The 17,152-nt window shown below is 34.9% G+C and overlaps 1 protein-coding gene across 5 annotated transcripts in view; it reads right to left on the minus strand.

The window, feature by feature from the left end:
- Positions 1-7,729: 7,729 nt before the first annotated feature.
- The window catches only part of LOC128175025 (regulating synaptic membrane exocytosis protein 2-like), a 46,465-nt gene continuing 37,042 nt past the window's right edge, over positions 7,730-17,152 (minus strand). For 4 of the 5 annotated variants that reach the window (XM_052840420.1, XM_052840403.1, XM_052840436.1 and 1 more), the window contains 8 exons: positions 14,806-15,016; positions 14,358-14,455; positions 13,891-14,076; positions 13,688-13,796; positions 12,715-13,080; positions 11,891-12,111; positions 11,528-11,667; positions 7,730-11,116 (listed from right to left, as the gene is read on the minus strand). In XM_052840420.1, the coding sequence (XP_052696380.1) occupies positions 10,886-11,116; positions 11,528-11,667; positions 11,891-12,111; positions 12,715-13,080; positions 13,688-13,796; positions 13,891-14,076; positions 14,358-14,455; positions 14,806-15,016 (1,562 nt within the window). In that variant the 3' untranslated portion in view covers positions 7,730-10,885. The remainder of the gene's footprint in view (positions 11,117-11,527; positions 11,668-11,890; positions 12,112-12,714; positions 13,081-13,687; positions 13,797-13,890; positions 14,077-14,357; positions 14,456-14,805; positions 15,017-17,152) is intronic. The other variant, XM_052840412.1, reaches the window with a different exon arrangement.

Raw genomic sequence — 17,152 nt, forward strand, 5'->3', positions numbered from 1 at the left:
CCACTGATCCATTTCAGACACAACAAAGGCGGCTTTTTAAATAGTATGTGTGACTAAGGTCACGAATTACTGGACTTGTATTATATTTTCAATATGTTCAGTTGTTGGGATACAAAATGATATTTTTAATGTATAGTGGGTCATCTCTCCACGTTTTTGTTTATTGAAATCGGTTTGTTTTCCATTAGACATTAATTAGACTATGAGAAAAATATGGAGCACAGACCCACTCTATAAAAGAAAATGCCTTGAAGTTCTAAAAAATGACAATATTTGCAGGTTTTGATACGTATACGCCTGTTTGAGTCAACATATTCCAAGTATTGAACATACCTACAGGTTACAAATCAATGATTCGTTAAATATGTATTGTTTTAAATGATTTTAAAAAAAACCCATCAGATTTGTTGATACTTTGATTTTTTAGTAGCCTGTCCGACCGCGTATGGGCATTTTACACGCCTTATCCACCCATCTTCTTCCAGTAATGTACACGTTCAATAATATCTAGATTTTCAAAACCCAAAATTCCACAGCCGTACAATAAAACTGGTAAACAACCATATCAAACAAATCAACTTTCCTTGCTGATGAGTTTCTGAGAAGAAGACTTTGTGAAGATTTACTCTATATATTCCTATGTAAACATTCACCCCCCCCCTCCCTCATTGTAATCTCATCCTACCCAGTTGGTCATGATTTTCACAGCTTGAATCTACACTACCTGAGGATGTTTCCACGCAAGTTTCAGCTTTCCTGGCTCATTAATTTCTGAGAAGATTTTCTTAAAAGTAACTTTTTATATTCTAAATATGTAAAACGTCGACCCCCCCCCCCCCCCCCCCCGCCTAATTTGGTCCCATCCTACCCTGTTGGTCATGATTTGAAATACTTTGAATTCTCACAACCTGAGGATGCTTGAGAAGAAGATTTTTGGAAATTTCTCAAACATTTTCAATAATTCCTAATTATCTCCCCTTGAAAAAAGCGTGATCCTTAATTTTCGAAACTTTAAATCCCCTAAAAAAAGGTGCTTTGTGCTAAGTTTGGTTGAAATTGGACCAGTGGTTCTGGAGAAGATGTTGAAAATGTGAAAATTTTACGGACAGACAGACGATCAACAGAAAAAAAATGTGATCAAAAAAGCCTACTTGAGCTTTCTGCTCAGATGAGCTAATAAACTGATTGTAATCGATCATAAAATCTCAAGTTGTTACCGTAAATCGACAACCTTTCCAATTGATCATCGATTACATGTATATATCAATCATGACCACACTCCTAGAAAGGTCTGTACAATTTCAAATTTTTTCTGCATTTTAAGCATATAAAATACATTTAAACACAAGAGCATCTTAAATCCTGAAGTTTGATTCACATTATCTCCAATTAGCCTACAAAGGTAATGTATCGCCTCAGTTTAACTACCTTTTCCAAGAATAAGTACATATTATAAATGAAAAAAGTACAATAAAATCACTTTTAAAGTATACTTTTTTCGACTAAATTTAAAACTATGCATTTGGTCGTTCCAAAATTAGTCAAAAAAGTATACTTTTAAGTGCTTTTATCGACATAAGTTTCAACTTTGTTGGCCAAATGGTTCTCGAGAAGAAGATTTTAAAGATATACTCTATTATAATATATTCCTATGTAAAAATTCGACACCCATTGTGGCCCCACCCTACCATAGGGGGTCATGATATTCATAACTTTGAACTTTGAATCTACACTACCTGAGGATGCTTCCACATAAGTTTCAGCTTTTCTGGCCGAACGGTTTCTGAGAAGAAGATTTTTATAGATTTACTCTATATATTCCTATGTATAAACTCGACCCCCCCCCCCCCATTGTGGCCCCATCATACCCCGGGGGTCATGATATTTTCACAACTTTAAATCTGCTATACATGAGGATGCCTCCACACAAGTTTCAGCTCTCCTTGTCTTATGGTTCTTGAGAAGAAGATTTTTGAAAAATTCTCGAAAATTCTCAAAAACTTCTAATTATCTCCCCTTGTAAAAGTGTTTGGTCCTTAATTTTCACAACTTTGAATCCCCTTAGCCTAAGGATGCTTTGTGCCGAGTTTGGTTGAAATTGGCCCAGTTGATCTTGAGAAGATGTTGAAAATGTGAAAAGTTTACAGACAGGACGGACGGACAGACGGCTCAGGTGAGCTTAAAAGTACATTACAAAACATCGCTTATTTTTCTACCTCTTCAAGAATAGTCTGATAGCTTGTAATAATCAAATAAAATAATGGATCAGCATGCAACTCGATCTGTATCTAGATTCTCAATCCTTTCTAAAGTGTAGAAAATATTACCTTATAGTGATTACTACTTAGCTGTAAATAACTCTAAACTCACATGTGATGTAGCTTTTCATAAAACAGGAATAACTCACCCATGTTTAATAATGCATGTGGCCAATACCTAGATAAAACTGTTCTTTATAATTTGACTTGCGTATCAAATCTAAAACAGGCAATTAAATTAAATTATGATCAATTTTTTAAAACTTTTTACAGATGTTACATTAGTATATTCATTATTCTGCCTTAGTTTCCTTGCATTTTGTAATACATTCATAATAAAATAAGACCAGCTATGTACTGTGTATTATTAATATTTAATTTCCATACACACATAATGACTTACTTTTTTCATCTGTTATTATTAAATGGTATGATCTTCAATCTCTTGTACAGTCTGCTGGACTTTGTTATGATTTTTTCTGCAATATATTATATAAATAAACAATACATTGGTTTTATTCTAGCATAATTAAATTAAGAAAGGTATTTTTTAAAAAGAGATAACAACATATATATAATCTATAAAATTAATATACATACATCACTTTTACTTTTAATTGGCAGAAAATGCTGATTTGCCTATGTTAACAATTTTGTCTTCATTATACATGCACCAAAACACCATACTGAACTGCCCTTCAATCAGAAGCCACATCCTCGAGTCTGTTATGTAATTCTTATACGAATAAAAAGATCAACAAATTTCAACTCCAGTCCAAAACTTTATCTTAAAATTTTAACAAACACAAGCGTGTGAAGGTTGTTCGTTTATCAGACTTACCCAAAATGGAATTGGGTCATCCTTCAGTTTCCATACTATTGACAATTTATTTTTTTCCATAAAAATAAAAGTATGGGTATAAAAAAGGTATGAAAAAGGTTATTAAAAAGTTATATTAAAATTATCACTTAGGCACAAAAAAAGTTACAAATTTAAGTTACAGAAAAGTTATCATTTAGGTACAAAAAAGTTATACATATAGATACAGAAAAATTATCATTTAGGTATTAAAAAGTGATACATATAATTACAAAAAATTATCTTTATTAACTTTTCATCAAACTGTTTATTGCCCTTGAATAAGAATTTAAAATCACAAATGTTTCTGAGGGCAAAAGTACACATTCAAGTCATTGATTTTGTCAACATTTTAGTAAATGTAAGTTACTTTTTACGACCAATCATAAATTTGTTAAAAGATAAATGTAAATATAAACAATGCAAAGCTTTCTTTGATGATTCATTTGGGTTATGAAGGTAGCGATCATTGCAGAAAAAAGTTACTTAACCCGCTTTCTGCAATGTCGCCACCTTCATATCCCGCATGAATCACCAAAGAAGGTATTTTATTGTTTAAATAATCAACCCATTGTTAGCTCAACATAGTCCATTGTTGCCCTCCCTTTATGTTTGCCCTCCTCTAACTCTTTGTGTTAACATCCTCTGTATCAAAGATGAACATAATCATGCTTGATTCTCCTGCTCCATTGTTGGTGCTCCATTGAGGTTCCTCTTTAAGTTGCCATTCACAAACTCTTTGTTCTAACATTGTCAGTCATGTTCTCCTTGCCTAAAGATGGAAATCACTCTCCATGAAACCCTAGTTATGTTTGATTCTTCTTGATTGCTCCGGATGCATCAATATCTTCTACTGCAATATCTTCTATTGCTGTGGAGGCATCAATATCTTCTATTGATGTGGACGCATCAATATCTTCTATTGCTGTGGATACATCAATATTTTCTATTGCTGTGGAGGCATCAATATCTTCTATTTCTGTGGATGCATCAATATCTTCTATTTCTGTGGATGCATCAATATTTTCCATTGCTGTGGATGCATCAATATCTTCTATTTCTGTGGATGCATCAATATTTTCTATTTCTGTGGATGCATCAATATTTTCCATTGCTGTGGATGCATCAATATTTTCCAAGATGATGATAATGATGAGTGTTGATGTTCATTCATCATGCTTCCCTGGCATCTGTCGTCTAATTCAGGTGCTGTATTCGAACACTCGAAAAAAGGAGCTCGAATCAGCCTGTTGATGATGATGATGATAATCACATTCAAGTCAATTTACATTCAAGTTCCATAACACATGTAAATCACTGCAACCAAAATAGTGTTGCTGTCAGATTCGAATACACACCGGAAAATAGAGACTGAGAACAGATTAGAACAAAACAAATTACGGTACCTTCCTATTGAGTCCCCGCTTAGGGCAAGTGATTGAGGGGATTGAGGCAGAGAACTACTTTTTAACCCAGTTCCTACGAGATAATGCTACTAGCCCTAATCTTAATTCTATCTACTGACCAATTACATCCTCTTCAAAATGCAAAATGGCTTGTGAGAAGAATTCCTTTACCAAGACAGGAGAAGGGGTTGGGTTGGGTGGGTTGGGTAAGGGAAGGGAAAGGGGGAGGGGATATAAAGAACAAAGAACATACTGATCAAAGCTGGACTCCAATGTTGATGATGTCGGTGTTGATCAGCGATAGGGGAATATAATATAGTCTGACCACAAGTAAATGGAATATACTGTTGAGGATGGCAATGACTTCAACTCTTGGCTCTTTGATATCGTATGAGGTTGATATTACATACTGTGATAAATGAGGACGTGATAATACTATATGAAGAACATGATCATAATACATGTACAGCTAATGTTTCAATGATTGTTTGCACATTAGCAAGTTAGGTAAAATGACGTAACTGTTTTGCTTTTAATCAAATATTGCAGTAAATTAACAGACTGTAAATTTATTTCATCAAATCCCCCGTTCCTGTAAAATAGCATATGGGTAATCATGCTACAAATACAATATGGATTATTAAACAAGCACAATAAGAAGGGATATTTAACTGTTTAACCTGAGAACATTTTTATTGCATTTCGGAACATGTTCTATTCATTGTTGATTTACATTTATAGCTGTATGTAGTCTTCTCGATTATCTTTATGTGTTTACATCTACAGAGAATTTTCTCAATTTCTTAAAACTGATTGTGATTCACAGATCTAAAGAAACTAACGGGACTGAAATCTACACGACCAAGTTCTTACCAGTTTATCGATCAGTCGAAACTTTATTACGGACTGCTGGCCACACTCTTTGACCAAAGTGAAGTTTAAGCCAGATTGGACGATATGCTCCTGACAAGGATTTTTCATATAACTCTGCTATGACCTTCAGCTTTGACCTAGAAACATGAGTTAAAATCACTGCACATCCTTTACCCAAAGGCACTCTGTGGATGAAGTATGAGCCAGATTGGGCCAAGGGGAGAGAAGATATACTCTGGACAAGCGATCACGGATGAACAGACGGATAGAAGGATGGATGTATGGAAGGACGGATGGACAGATGGGCGGACGGACTGACCATTGAGGGCGCCCAAGGAGCTGGCATAGAACAGCTAATTACCCAATACATAAAGGCATTTTTGTTCAATCTGAGCATGATTAGGCAAATAAGAATAATCTACGGTCTTGAACTTATTCTAAAGAGTTACGCTATGACCTTCACACTGGTTCAAAACATTGCATGCCATAAACCAAATAGCTCTGTTTAAGTAAAGTATTAGCCAAATAGGGTTAAGTGGAAAGTATATATGCTCTGAAAAAAGTATTTTGCCTGGTTCAATATGATCTTGACCTACAAACTTCATTCAAGGTCACTGTCTACCCTTTGACCAAAGACACCATGTAGGTGAAGTATCAGCTGGATGAAAGCAAAGATAGATTGAAGAAGATATGCTCCGGACAAGGATTTTTTATATAATTCTGCCAAAATCTTCACATCTGACCTTGAAAATTGGTTCAAGGTCACAACACACCATTTACTCAAAAGCTCTGTTTATGTGAAGTACATGTGTTAGCCAAATAAGGCTAAGTTGAGAGCATAAATGCTCTTAAAAAATTATTTTCACATGGTTCGATATGACCTTGACCTACAAATTTGTTCGAGGTCATTGCACAGCCTTTAACCATAGACACTCTGTGGGTGAAGTATGGGCCAGATTTGACCAAGGAGAGAAAAGAAGAGAAGAAATGCCCCTGACAAGGGTTTTATATATATAATTCTGCTATGACCTTGACCTTAAACAGAGAAACATGGTTCAAGGTCACTACATATCCTTTACCCAAAGACAATCTGTGGGTGAAGTATGAGCCAGATAAGGCCAAGGGAAGAGAAGATATGCTCTGGACAAGCGATCGCGGACAGACAGAGGGAGGGAAAGATAATGGTCACTTGGTAGGTGTAATCTTTTATCAGTCAGTGACACTGAAATTCATGAACTGTGATTTACATGTATACCTAATTTTCATGACTTGCAATGTATGTCCAATATCGTAGATAGCCGTGTGGATGAGCACATCTCTGGATAAACATTTCTCAGTGTTGATTGGTTCGAATCAACGATCAGCTATACTTTTTTCCTCTGAGGGGATGTGCGGCCGTCTTGTACATTTGAGAATAAAAATGTAAACATTTCTTGAACTGGCTGGTTTCTGTCTAAAACTGGCCTAAACTGTTGTTAAAAGATGAAAAACAAATCCATGATAATTCAAATTTCTACATGTAAATTTATGAGAAATATTTGTTGTGAAAAAAGTGTAATCTACATGCCTGATATCTATGTCATTGAAAGATCACTTCCTTTATTCTTTAAAAGAATTTTAATTTTAATCACGGGCACAATCCTCAACCATTGCATAGTGACTCCTATAACTGCATGGTTAAGCTGGCGCTGCATGTATCCTGCATGTCATGTGTCCTAGCTACAACGCAAAACTTCCTTGACGGACTCTGTTAGTGCATGGTCAAGACATCTTATCAAGGAGTGCTGGGAGAAGGAGAGGAGGGAGGATCCTCCACCGGTCTATACAGCTTCTCCCCGATTGAAGGATTTCTTTTTATGCCTTTGCTCTTTTAACCCTTCCATCTTCCACAAATAAAAACTAAATTGCATTTATTTTACAACAATTGATAAACAAGTTCTACAACTCCTCGCAGCCCTCCCAAACACACTATTTTAACTAACTAACAGAACTAGCTATTCGATTATCTGTAGGGTTGAGAGAGAGAGAGAGAGAGAGAGAGAGAGAGAGAGAGAGAGAGAGAGAGAGAGAGAAAGAGAGAGAGAGAGAGAGAGAGAGAGAGAGAGAGATGATGATGCAGTCCAATAAATGAACTGTTATATAATCGAGTACCTTTAGTACCTTTATTCAAATCTGCAGTCACTGTAATTAACATTTTAAATCCCAAATATACTGTATCTAAGGATAATATTTTTGTGATCATTGTGTCATGTAAATTTTGAATTAACCAGGTGGCAGTAAATACAAAACTTACAACATGACAACGTTGCTTTATTGTAAAATAAATAGGAAAGATTTTGAGATTTCATATTGACTTTATTTGATTGTAACAGTGTAAAGTTGATTCCTTCCCTAATTTCAACAAAATGGTGCTTTACCATGAAATAACAAAGATAAGACAACTCAATCAGAATACAATACAAAATTAATGTCGCGAAGACTACTGGTTACAAATTCAGCTATATTAATATGAAATTCTTTAAAAGAATTCTGTAAGCAAAATGATTTTTTTCTCAACTTTCTAAACTCAATTTATATATACATGTATTCAGGAACTATTAATAATCAAATTATAAAGCACGCTTTGGTGGAGATATTGGGTGCTACATTAGACAGGAATGGGCTCCCCAGTGCAAAAAAGTCGGTGTGGTATGAAAAATCTAAGTTATACATAGCTGTTAAAAAAATGTTCTCATACAATCAATACACAACTTCATTAGTTTAAGTATAAAACTAATGCAAGAGACGTGGAACTGATTGACTAATGTACCTGACAAAATGTATGAAGGAAAAATGACCATCATCATTTGACAATGCATGGTTTAATCCAAAGTATATGCCGAACATCTATGTACGTTCTAAGCAATTATAAACCAGAGTGACTTTGCACCCATTTGGTCCAGGTGTCCAACTGTCATATCCAAGGTGGAAATATTAAGTTAAATAGTTCAATGAAGTACCAAGTCTGTAAGTATATCTCTCGACATATTGTATACACTCTATTTGTTCACCTTATTCTAAAATGCTGGAACTTAATACACCCTTTGGTATAAGTTATAAATATATTCTAAGGACTGGTGGAAGAAGAGGGGTGGGGATATTGGACCCCTGGGATGAATAACAAATGTTTGTTGAACAAGTTTTATCCCCTTATGATCAGACCTGATCAACTATATATATTTATCATTGGGCTCATACGACTAAAAGTCACTAAAGCACAATTATAAACATGGCCTTCACAACACCTGCATCTCTAGGTCTATAGATACAGTCATGTTAGTTTGGCTGTCAATCTTACACACAACCATCGATCATGCTCTAACAGTTTTCAAAATATCAACGACTCATAAATCACTTTCTGTACCCAAAATGTCTACAGGGGAATTAAATTACACACACCTATTCTACATATATGCAACATACATGTACATGTAAATGTATCATAAGAAATATATTGAAACATACATCATCCATATGTAATGTATATATATCTTAATTGAAGAGAAAAAAACAAAATGATCACAGATTTTTGTTTCAATAACAAGGGGAAAAAATCATTCATAATATATCAAAAAGTCAACTTAAAAAAGTTCGACCAACACATTTAATATATATTTTTTTTGACTAGAAATCAACAAAAACAAATAAAAAATAAACCAACTCGCATCACAAATAACTTTTAACTACATTTCAATATCACAACAACAACAACACTTACCCTATGCATAATTGCAAGTAACAAATACATCTATGTCTCACATAAAAATGTATACACAAAAAAACACAGGAAAAATCTCAATATAATAATAAAAAAAAACAAGCTATAACTGACTCTGTGCTTTAATCTCTAACTTCAACAGTTTTCCAACACTCAGAACAGTAACATATTATGTTAAACAGACTGAGTTCAAAGTCTAACTACCGGTATTGTATAAGTACAGATACATGTCAGTACAAAAACATGTCAGTACAAAACATGTCAGTACAAATACATGTCAGTACAAATACATGTCAGTACAAAAACATGTCAGTACAAATACAAGTCAGAAACAAGAAGCATGCATGTTTACAGATCCAGTCAGCCAATTCACAAGTCAATCTTATGTTCAGTAAAAACTCCTTCTTTTGTAATTTTCTTAATAGTTTTTCTCTTTAAGTATATTCTGTAAATTGATTAAAAATTTATTAATGAATAATTTATATCTCTGGGAATTTTTGTAATCATAAACATGTATTAGGATACTGTATACAGGGTTATTTTTGCCCCATGTAATTTTTGCCCTTCTACAATAATGCAATTAAACAGTTTCACTCCGTCTTGAATTCACCCAGAAGCAGTTGTGTTTAAAGAGAGATAATCAAAACCATTTGAATTCCCCAAGTCTTAAATTCACCAGCTGACAATGAGGGCAAAAGGGCAAAAATTAAATGGGGGCAAATATTTCCCTGTATACTGTAAATTCCTAATTAAACGCGAGGAATTAATATCCGCGTAAAATCGCCAGGAGCCCATCTCGCGAATTCTAAAATCTCACTGTTAAGTTTGGGACACATGTAAACTACATGAAACTTTCATAAAATTTCGGCAATCGCAATTTTATGTACTCGCGATTTGATGGCAAATCGTTGAATCGCGGAATTAAGTACTCGCGTAAAATAAGGAATCTACAGTACTGTAACTTCAATACTGATATTTTGATACATACCAATCATTCTTCACTTGTTCTTAAACAATTATCATTTTTGCATATTTGCATGATACATGCATAAACTTTACACAATCAGATATTCTTTAAATGTATTCACAAACACACCCTGCACAATGCATGCTATCAGACACTGATGGTCTAAAATTTTGGAACATTTAAAAAAAACCACATCTCTAAACAAATAACACATTGTTTTCGAGAGCTTGCTATATCTAATTGGCCAAAAATTACGTTTTCTTTGCCAATAAGAGTCCTACTGTGGTTTCATCAATTTTCGTTGAATACCAAATTTCATTGTTAAGTTGATCCGCTAAATTAAATGTTCATTGAAATGCAATTTCTATTAACATTTTGTATTGATAGGATCATTGGCCATGAGTTTACAAATCCTTGAAACTGTCATTTTCATTGAATCCTCGAAAATTGATACCATCGAATATTAATAAAACCTCAGTATTATATAAATTATATTTTTTCAAACAAATAATTTAAATGCTCTTTATGAAAACATGCATATGAATAAATGATTAAAGATTACATTCATATCAAGATACCATCAAGACTTACAACTATTAATGCAGCAGGCCACTTTATGCATGAAATTCTGTGCCCTTACTTCTAGCATACAGTCTTCATATATTAACATTGAAATTGCATACTCAACTACATATTAAAAAAAAAATCAACATGAATAAATCACATAATAATGAGATAATATAAAGGTCTTTATCCTAGCTAATGCTACGTTCTGGGGCTGTTGTTATTGTAACCACTATCTAGAGAGGTTGTTGAGCCTTTGCGAGAATGTCCAATCGTCGATGACGAGGAGTGATGACCAGCCAATGAGGAGCTGGTAAATAACTTGTACCAGCCAATCACAATGTTTGAGAGGTCCAAGTGATCTAGGAGAATCTGTGCAACACCCATGAACACTTTACGATCCATTCTTCCGTAATCCCCCCACACAGTAACCTGGAAGAATTGAGAACATACTTATGAGCAGTGCATTTAATGTCCACAAAATATTTTTTTCTTTCATTTTATTTAAATCTGATTGTGTTTGTAATCAGCTACTGATAAAGCCAAATCACAATTTAACCAGTTTTAAGTAGTTTGTATATAATTAAGAATTGTCATTCCTTATAATCTTTATAAAACTTCATTCAAGCAAACTGTTAAGTTCATTTAACAACAATATTTCAGTTATCACATACTTAATATATAATTATTTAAACATTTTTCAATGGTGTCATATTTTATACTTTTGAGGTTGACTTATAAGTTTGGATTATTACCGGTATGTAGATACATGTGAAAAAGGTACTATAATTTGCTTATCATCTGAAGTGTATTTCAGTATCTGCAAACAATATATAAAAGTACCTGAAGTATTTTCCCCCGGTAGTCCTCAGTAAAAGCCAGCTGCTGCTGATACAGGGGGTCCAGGGTTCGTCTAGCTACAGTCGTTTTCTGCTTTTCTACGCAATGTTTGCCATCAATCAAGTACACCTTAACATAGGGGGCTGAAACAGGAAAGCATTTGTAAAAGATTGTCAAATATAAGGACATAAAAGTTGAGAAAAATCATTATATTAAAAGCTTTTTGTAATTAACATTAAGAATATTTTCAAATGTATAAAAAGTACATGCAATAGCATATATATGTAATTAAAGGTGGATTCCATTACAAAATTTCCAGGCTTATTTAATATTTATTTTAGGGGTTTACAAATGAATCATACAAACCTGGAAGAATTTTTGCACCTGCTTTTGGAATGAGACCACGGGCTCTGATGACCTCTACTTCCAAATGGTGTTTCCTATCGTAAAGACTTAGCTGGATCTCCCCAAGGCAAGCGGAGCCCAGAACCTGTCGACCAACCAACTGAGCAGGACCCAGGCCTTCTATGAAGTCCCCAAATTGTCCCTCTGGCCCAAGTCTCATTCCTGCTGGATTCAGCCACAGACTGGAATGGAAGTAAAATTCTTTAATCAAGATAGCCAAGAAATTAGATGATCTACCCATCTAAAAGGGCTCTGATTTAAAAAAGTCATTAGGATTGAATAGCATTTCCAGATGACTATGCTTTGTCTTGAACCTCTGACAGAAATTAAGTTCAAGGTCATTGCACATCCTTCATCATACAGTTACTCCAAGGATGAGGTTAAATGCAGACAATGTCAGGGGGAAAGGTAATATAGTATCTTCTGGACAAGAATTGACCGTGATTTTTTTACCTACAAAATTGGTTAAAGGTCACTGCACACCCTTACCTACAGGCACTCTTTTGGTAAAATCTGAGCCAGATTGGGCTAAGGGGAAAAAGAATACAGTCATGACAAAGATTGTATACTGGTCTGCTTTGACCTTAACCTCTGACCTAGAATCTAAGTTCAAGGTTACTGCACATCCTTTACAGTTCTGTATTCGCCAAAAAATGACTTCAAAATGCTGCTTCCTGTCATAAAGACTGGATCTCCCCAAAGCAAGTAACAGGAGACCCACAGCCAGATCCTTGACCCTTAATTATACAACCTTACAATTTTGTCAATTTGTCAGAAGCACTTACACACTCCCAGAATCGCTGCTGATGCTCCCAATACTGCCGTCCGTCGAGTCCTTGCTGGGCTGCTTCACCAGTCCCCGCCCTGACAGCACCTCCTCGCTTCTCTGTATGGAGCTCTTCTTCTTGCCGTCAGTCAGCTGTGACGCGCTGCTACTCCGGCGCTGGAGACCAATCAGTGACCCGATCTTGTGACCAAGGCTAGGTCTACGTCTCCGCCCCTCTGTCACGCATGAGCCTACCTCGGAGTCAGACATGCTGCCGCTACTGCTCTGCTTCTGGAAGCCTTGACTGTCGCCCGTGGGGGTTCGCACTGACGGCTGTTGTGATCGGGGTATCGTAGACTTGGTGTTTATTTTTTCTTTGAATTGACTGAAAATAAGAAGCAATGTGTAAAATGAAATGATAAATACTAAACTGCTATGACCATTTTAAATATTTTTTTGCAATTGATATCAAAAAATTTTTTTTGAACATAATTCAATGTTTAATAAAATTTGTTACTTCCAAAAGAAAACAGCATTTCATTGTATGATACAATAATTTGGGGTATTTTGAATCACCCATGTTTGTGATTCTCTGGACTGAAATACTGCATTACACAAAACATCAATGCAAAAAAAAAACAACAACTTTCAGACTGTTATCATCAGCAAAATATTTGTCATCTTTACTTAAAATTCAAACTGAGAAAATATGATATGTAAACAAATCAATAAGCCTAAAGGATTTCATCAACAAATTTGCTATCTTGAAGGTGCAATTTGAAAATGCTATTTAATATTTATCATTTGTAGTAAAGACATCAGAGCCAATATACAATGAAGTAGGCATAAATTCTCTCTCCTAAATGATTTGTCTGTGTTTCAACATGAATGTGTGTAGACTAGTGTAAAGGGAATATTACATTAACTGTATAATAGACAATGTAAAAACAAAAGAATTAGATTTTAAATAGAAAAAATATGAATTTACTTACCTAAATTTTCTGTGAGGTTTTTCAGACTGAGTAGAGCGAACACTTATGGTGCTAACTTTAGAGATTTCGGAGATATCACTATCAGCATCACTAGGGATATCATAATCATCTACAAAATATCATATATATATCATTAGTTAAAATGCATGCAAAATTCAAATTGAATAAACTATAAACACATAGATGATTTATATATTTATTACCCTTCCTTCTCCCACGTGAAGGGTCTCTGTCATACAATGGGTACCCCCTTTCTCTGGAGATTGACCTGTCGTAAGATGACCTGTGACGACCCCTCATAGCCTCACTGTCAGAGAGGTTAGGGGTCACACTTCCAGGTCGCATTCGACTCTTTATCTGACGAGCTCTCTCTTCTAAATCTCTCACAACTGAAAAGGGAAGAAGTTTAAATACATGTACATATAATTTCTAGTTTGGTTGGCAATCTGCTAAAACTAATTGAAAGTGAATTGATTGATACACATGTAGATCTTAATTTTTGATACTTAGTATATCAACAATTCCTTGCAAGAAAACTATGTTTTCATATTTTGTAATTACTTATGAATCAAGCATTTAACTCAATGTTTGATACAGAAATGATGCTATGACAAGTTGTTATTCAACCATTACGTATCAACTCAACATTCTCCATAGTAAATACACTGACCTCTGTCCCGACTTTCCCGCTGGGCATCAGTTGGAATTGCAGGCAGCTGTCTCTTTTTGGGAGAGGGTGTATTGGAAGGAGAGTTGGCCATCAATGAGCTGTCAAACAATGAAAATATCCTAATTATCATAATAATAATAACATCATAATTACCATAAATAAACATATCATCCTAAGTTACATGTACATACTTCTATATAGGGATAAAACCGTTTGGAAATATAAATTCAACTTAATAGCATTTTTTACTAAAATTTCGCTAAATGTCATGTATGTAAGTATGTACATTCAGAAATAGTCCAAATTAAACCCACATTAACTTAATTGTTGAAAAATCAAATATTGCCAAATACTGTACGACATGCTAATTCTAATCTGTTTACAGTGAATGTACTTTGAAGTATTCCCACTCCGAGGTAAAAAGGCACATAATCAAAGTAACAAGTACCTAAGGTCTGGTGGGGAGAGTGAGCGAGATGCGTTTTCAGGCACACGATGGTAAGAAGAAGAAGGTGTCCTTGACCTATTTCTAGGGTGCATGTCTGGAGTTTTGGGGGACGCTGTCCTGGGCAGGGAGCTCTGTTCCCCGGGGACAGACAGCTTTTCCACAGCAGTCTTCGGGTGACGGTGAGAATGCTCATGTTCTTCTCGACTTGTAACTGAAACGATTATTATTAGTGAATTATAAATGAACAGAATAACATCTTTTTCATTATTACACAGTGGAAAAAAGGTTTAGTTTAAATGGATCAATTAAATCAATTCGCAATTTCTATACTGTGTAAAGTATCAAATCATTTGCCCTGGTTTGCATGCATGATTAATGATATGTTGATCATATTACATCAATGTTGAGTAAAGTAAATGAATGCTACATGACATTCTTGCAGAGTTTACCATTTTATTTCACTGCTGGATATTTGAATAAAAATCATCTATTCAAAAATTAAAATTCAAATAACATTTAACAATTATTCCTTCTGCATAATATCTTTTAATTTTTTAGGGTAAAGTCCAAAATTAATTTATCAAACACATTCACTCCAGGGCCAGGAATATCTAAGTTCTGACAGCTGGTCAACATGGAAGGTATTTTATAGAGTACTCAGATGATTCAGAACAACTAATCATTATGGGTCAAATATAGAAAAATTTTACATCTTTTATAACAAAGCTTTACTAAATGTGTCCATCACCAACATGCAAAAGACATCTACAATATTCCATTGGAAACCAAACAACCCAATTCATCCAATGAACTGGACTAATCTAAATAAGAGTTGGAAAAAATAAAGCCAAGACAGATATAACATGAACCTCCATCTGAGAGCCTGACCATTCAGAGAGCGTACTTCCAACATGACAACTAGGAAAGAGAGGTTGAAAGAAGGAAAGTTTTTCTAATCCATCACCCAGAAAAATCCTAGGATGTGTCAAACAATACCTATAGCTTCTCTAAGCCTAGCCAGGGGATCTTCCCTAGCAAGGGGGGAGATTTCTGGTCGAAACTGGCTCTTAAGAATTGGAATAGGTCTTGTGCGTGTTCGTGAGTATTTATAGTCTGTGGGATCAGACAAATCGTCGCTGCCTGCCGAACTACCGTAAGAACTACAGGAACTAGTTTTATCCAGACCTCGGCCAACCTCAGCTGCTACACAATAAGTTTGTCTCAATCATACAGCTTTCCATAAAAATGATATACATTCAAAACAAAAATTGATAACAAGAGGCCCATGGGCCACATCGCTCACCTGAGGAACAATAGGTATGATAAAATCAGCTTAATGGAGTCATAATACAAACTATCTGGACAATGTACAATAATACATGTTGATCCTGTATAAATAAAATCCATTTTCCCCTGGATATTCTTATGTTTATAATCATTAGTCCCTTTTCTAACAGGACGATTTTATAGTCATATCATATGTTGAGTATTGCAGTTCTCAAAAAGATCCTTAACAATTGTTTATATATGGGATATAAACGTACATAAACTCTGAACCTTCTTGTGAGGCCAAAGAATTGTCCTGGGGCCAAAGTCTTAACAATTATAAAGAATCATCTGGCTGATTAGTTTCTGAGAAGAAGATTTTTAAAGATTTACCATATATATTCCTTTGTTAAACTTTGAACCCCCATTGTGGCCCCACCCTACCCCTGGGGATCATGATTTTCACAACTTTGAATTTACACTACCTGAGGACGCTTCCACACAAGTTTAAGCTTTCCTAGCTGATTAGTTTCTGAGAAGAAGATTTTTAAAGATTTACCATATATATTCCTATGTAAAACTTTGACCTTCCATTGTGGCCCCACCCTACCCCCGGGGGTCATGATTTTCACAACTATGAATCTACACTACCTGATGATGCTTCCACACAAGTGTCAGCTTTACTGGCTGATTAGTTTCTGAGAAGAAGATTTTTAAAGATTTACTCTATATATTTCTATGTAAATCTTCGACATCCCATTGTGGCCCCACCCTATCGCCGGGGGTCATGATTTTCACAGCTTGAATCTACACTACCTGAGGATGCTTCCACACAAGTTTCAGCTTTCCTGGCTGATTAGTTTCTGAGAAGAAGATTTTTAAAGATTTACTCTATAAATTCCTATGTAAAACTTCGACACCCCATTGTGGCCCCAAATCTACCCCCGGGGATCATGATTTTCACAACTTTGAATCTACACTACCTGAGGATGCTTCCACACAAGTTTCAGCTTTCCTGGCTGATTAATTTCTGAGAAGAAGATTCTTAAAGATTTACTCTATATATTCCTATGTTAAACTT

Source organism: Crassostrea angulata, chromosome 1 (genome assembly GCF_025612915.1).
Source record: "Crassostrea angulata isolate pt1a10 chromosome 1, ASM2561291v2, whole genome shotgun sequence".
Lineage (NCBI taxonomy): Eukaryota > Metazoa > Mollusca > Bivalvia > Ostreida > Ostreidae > Magallana > Magallana angulata.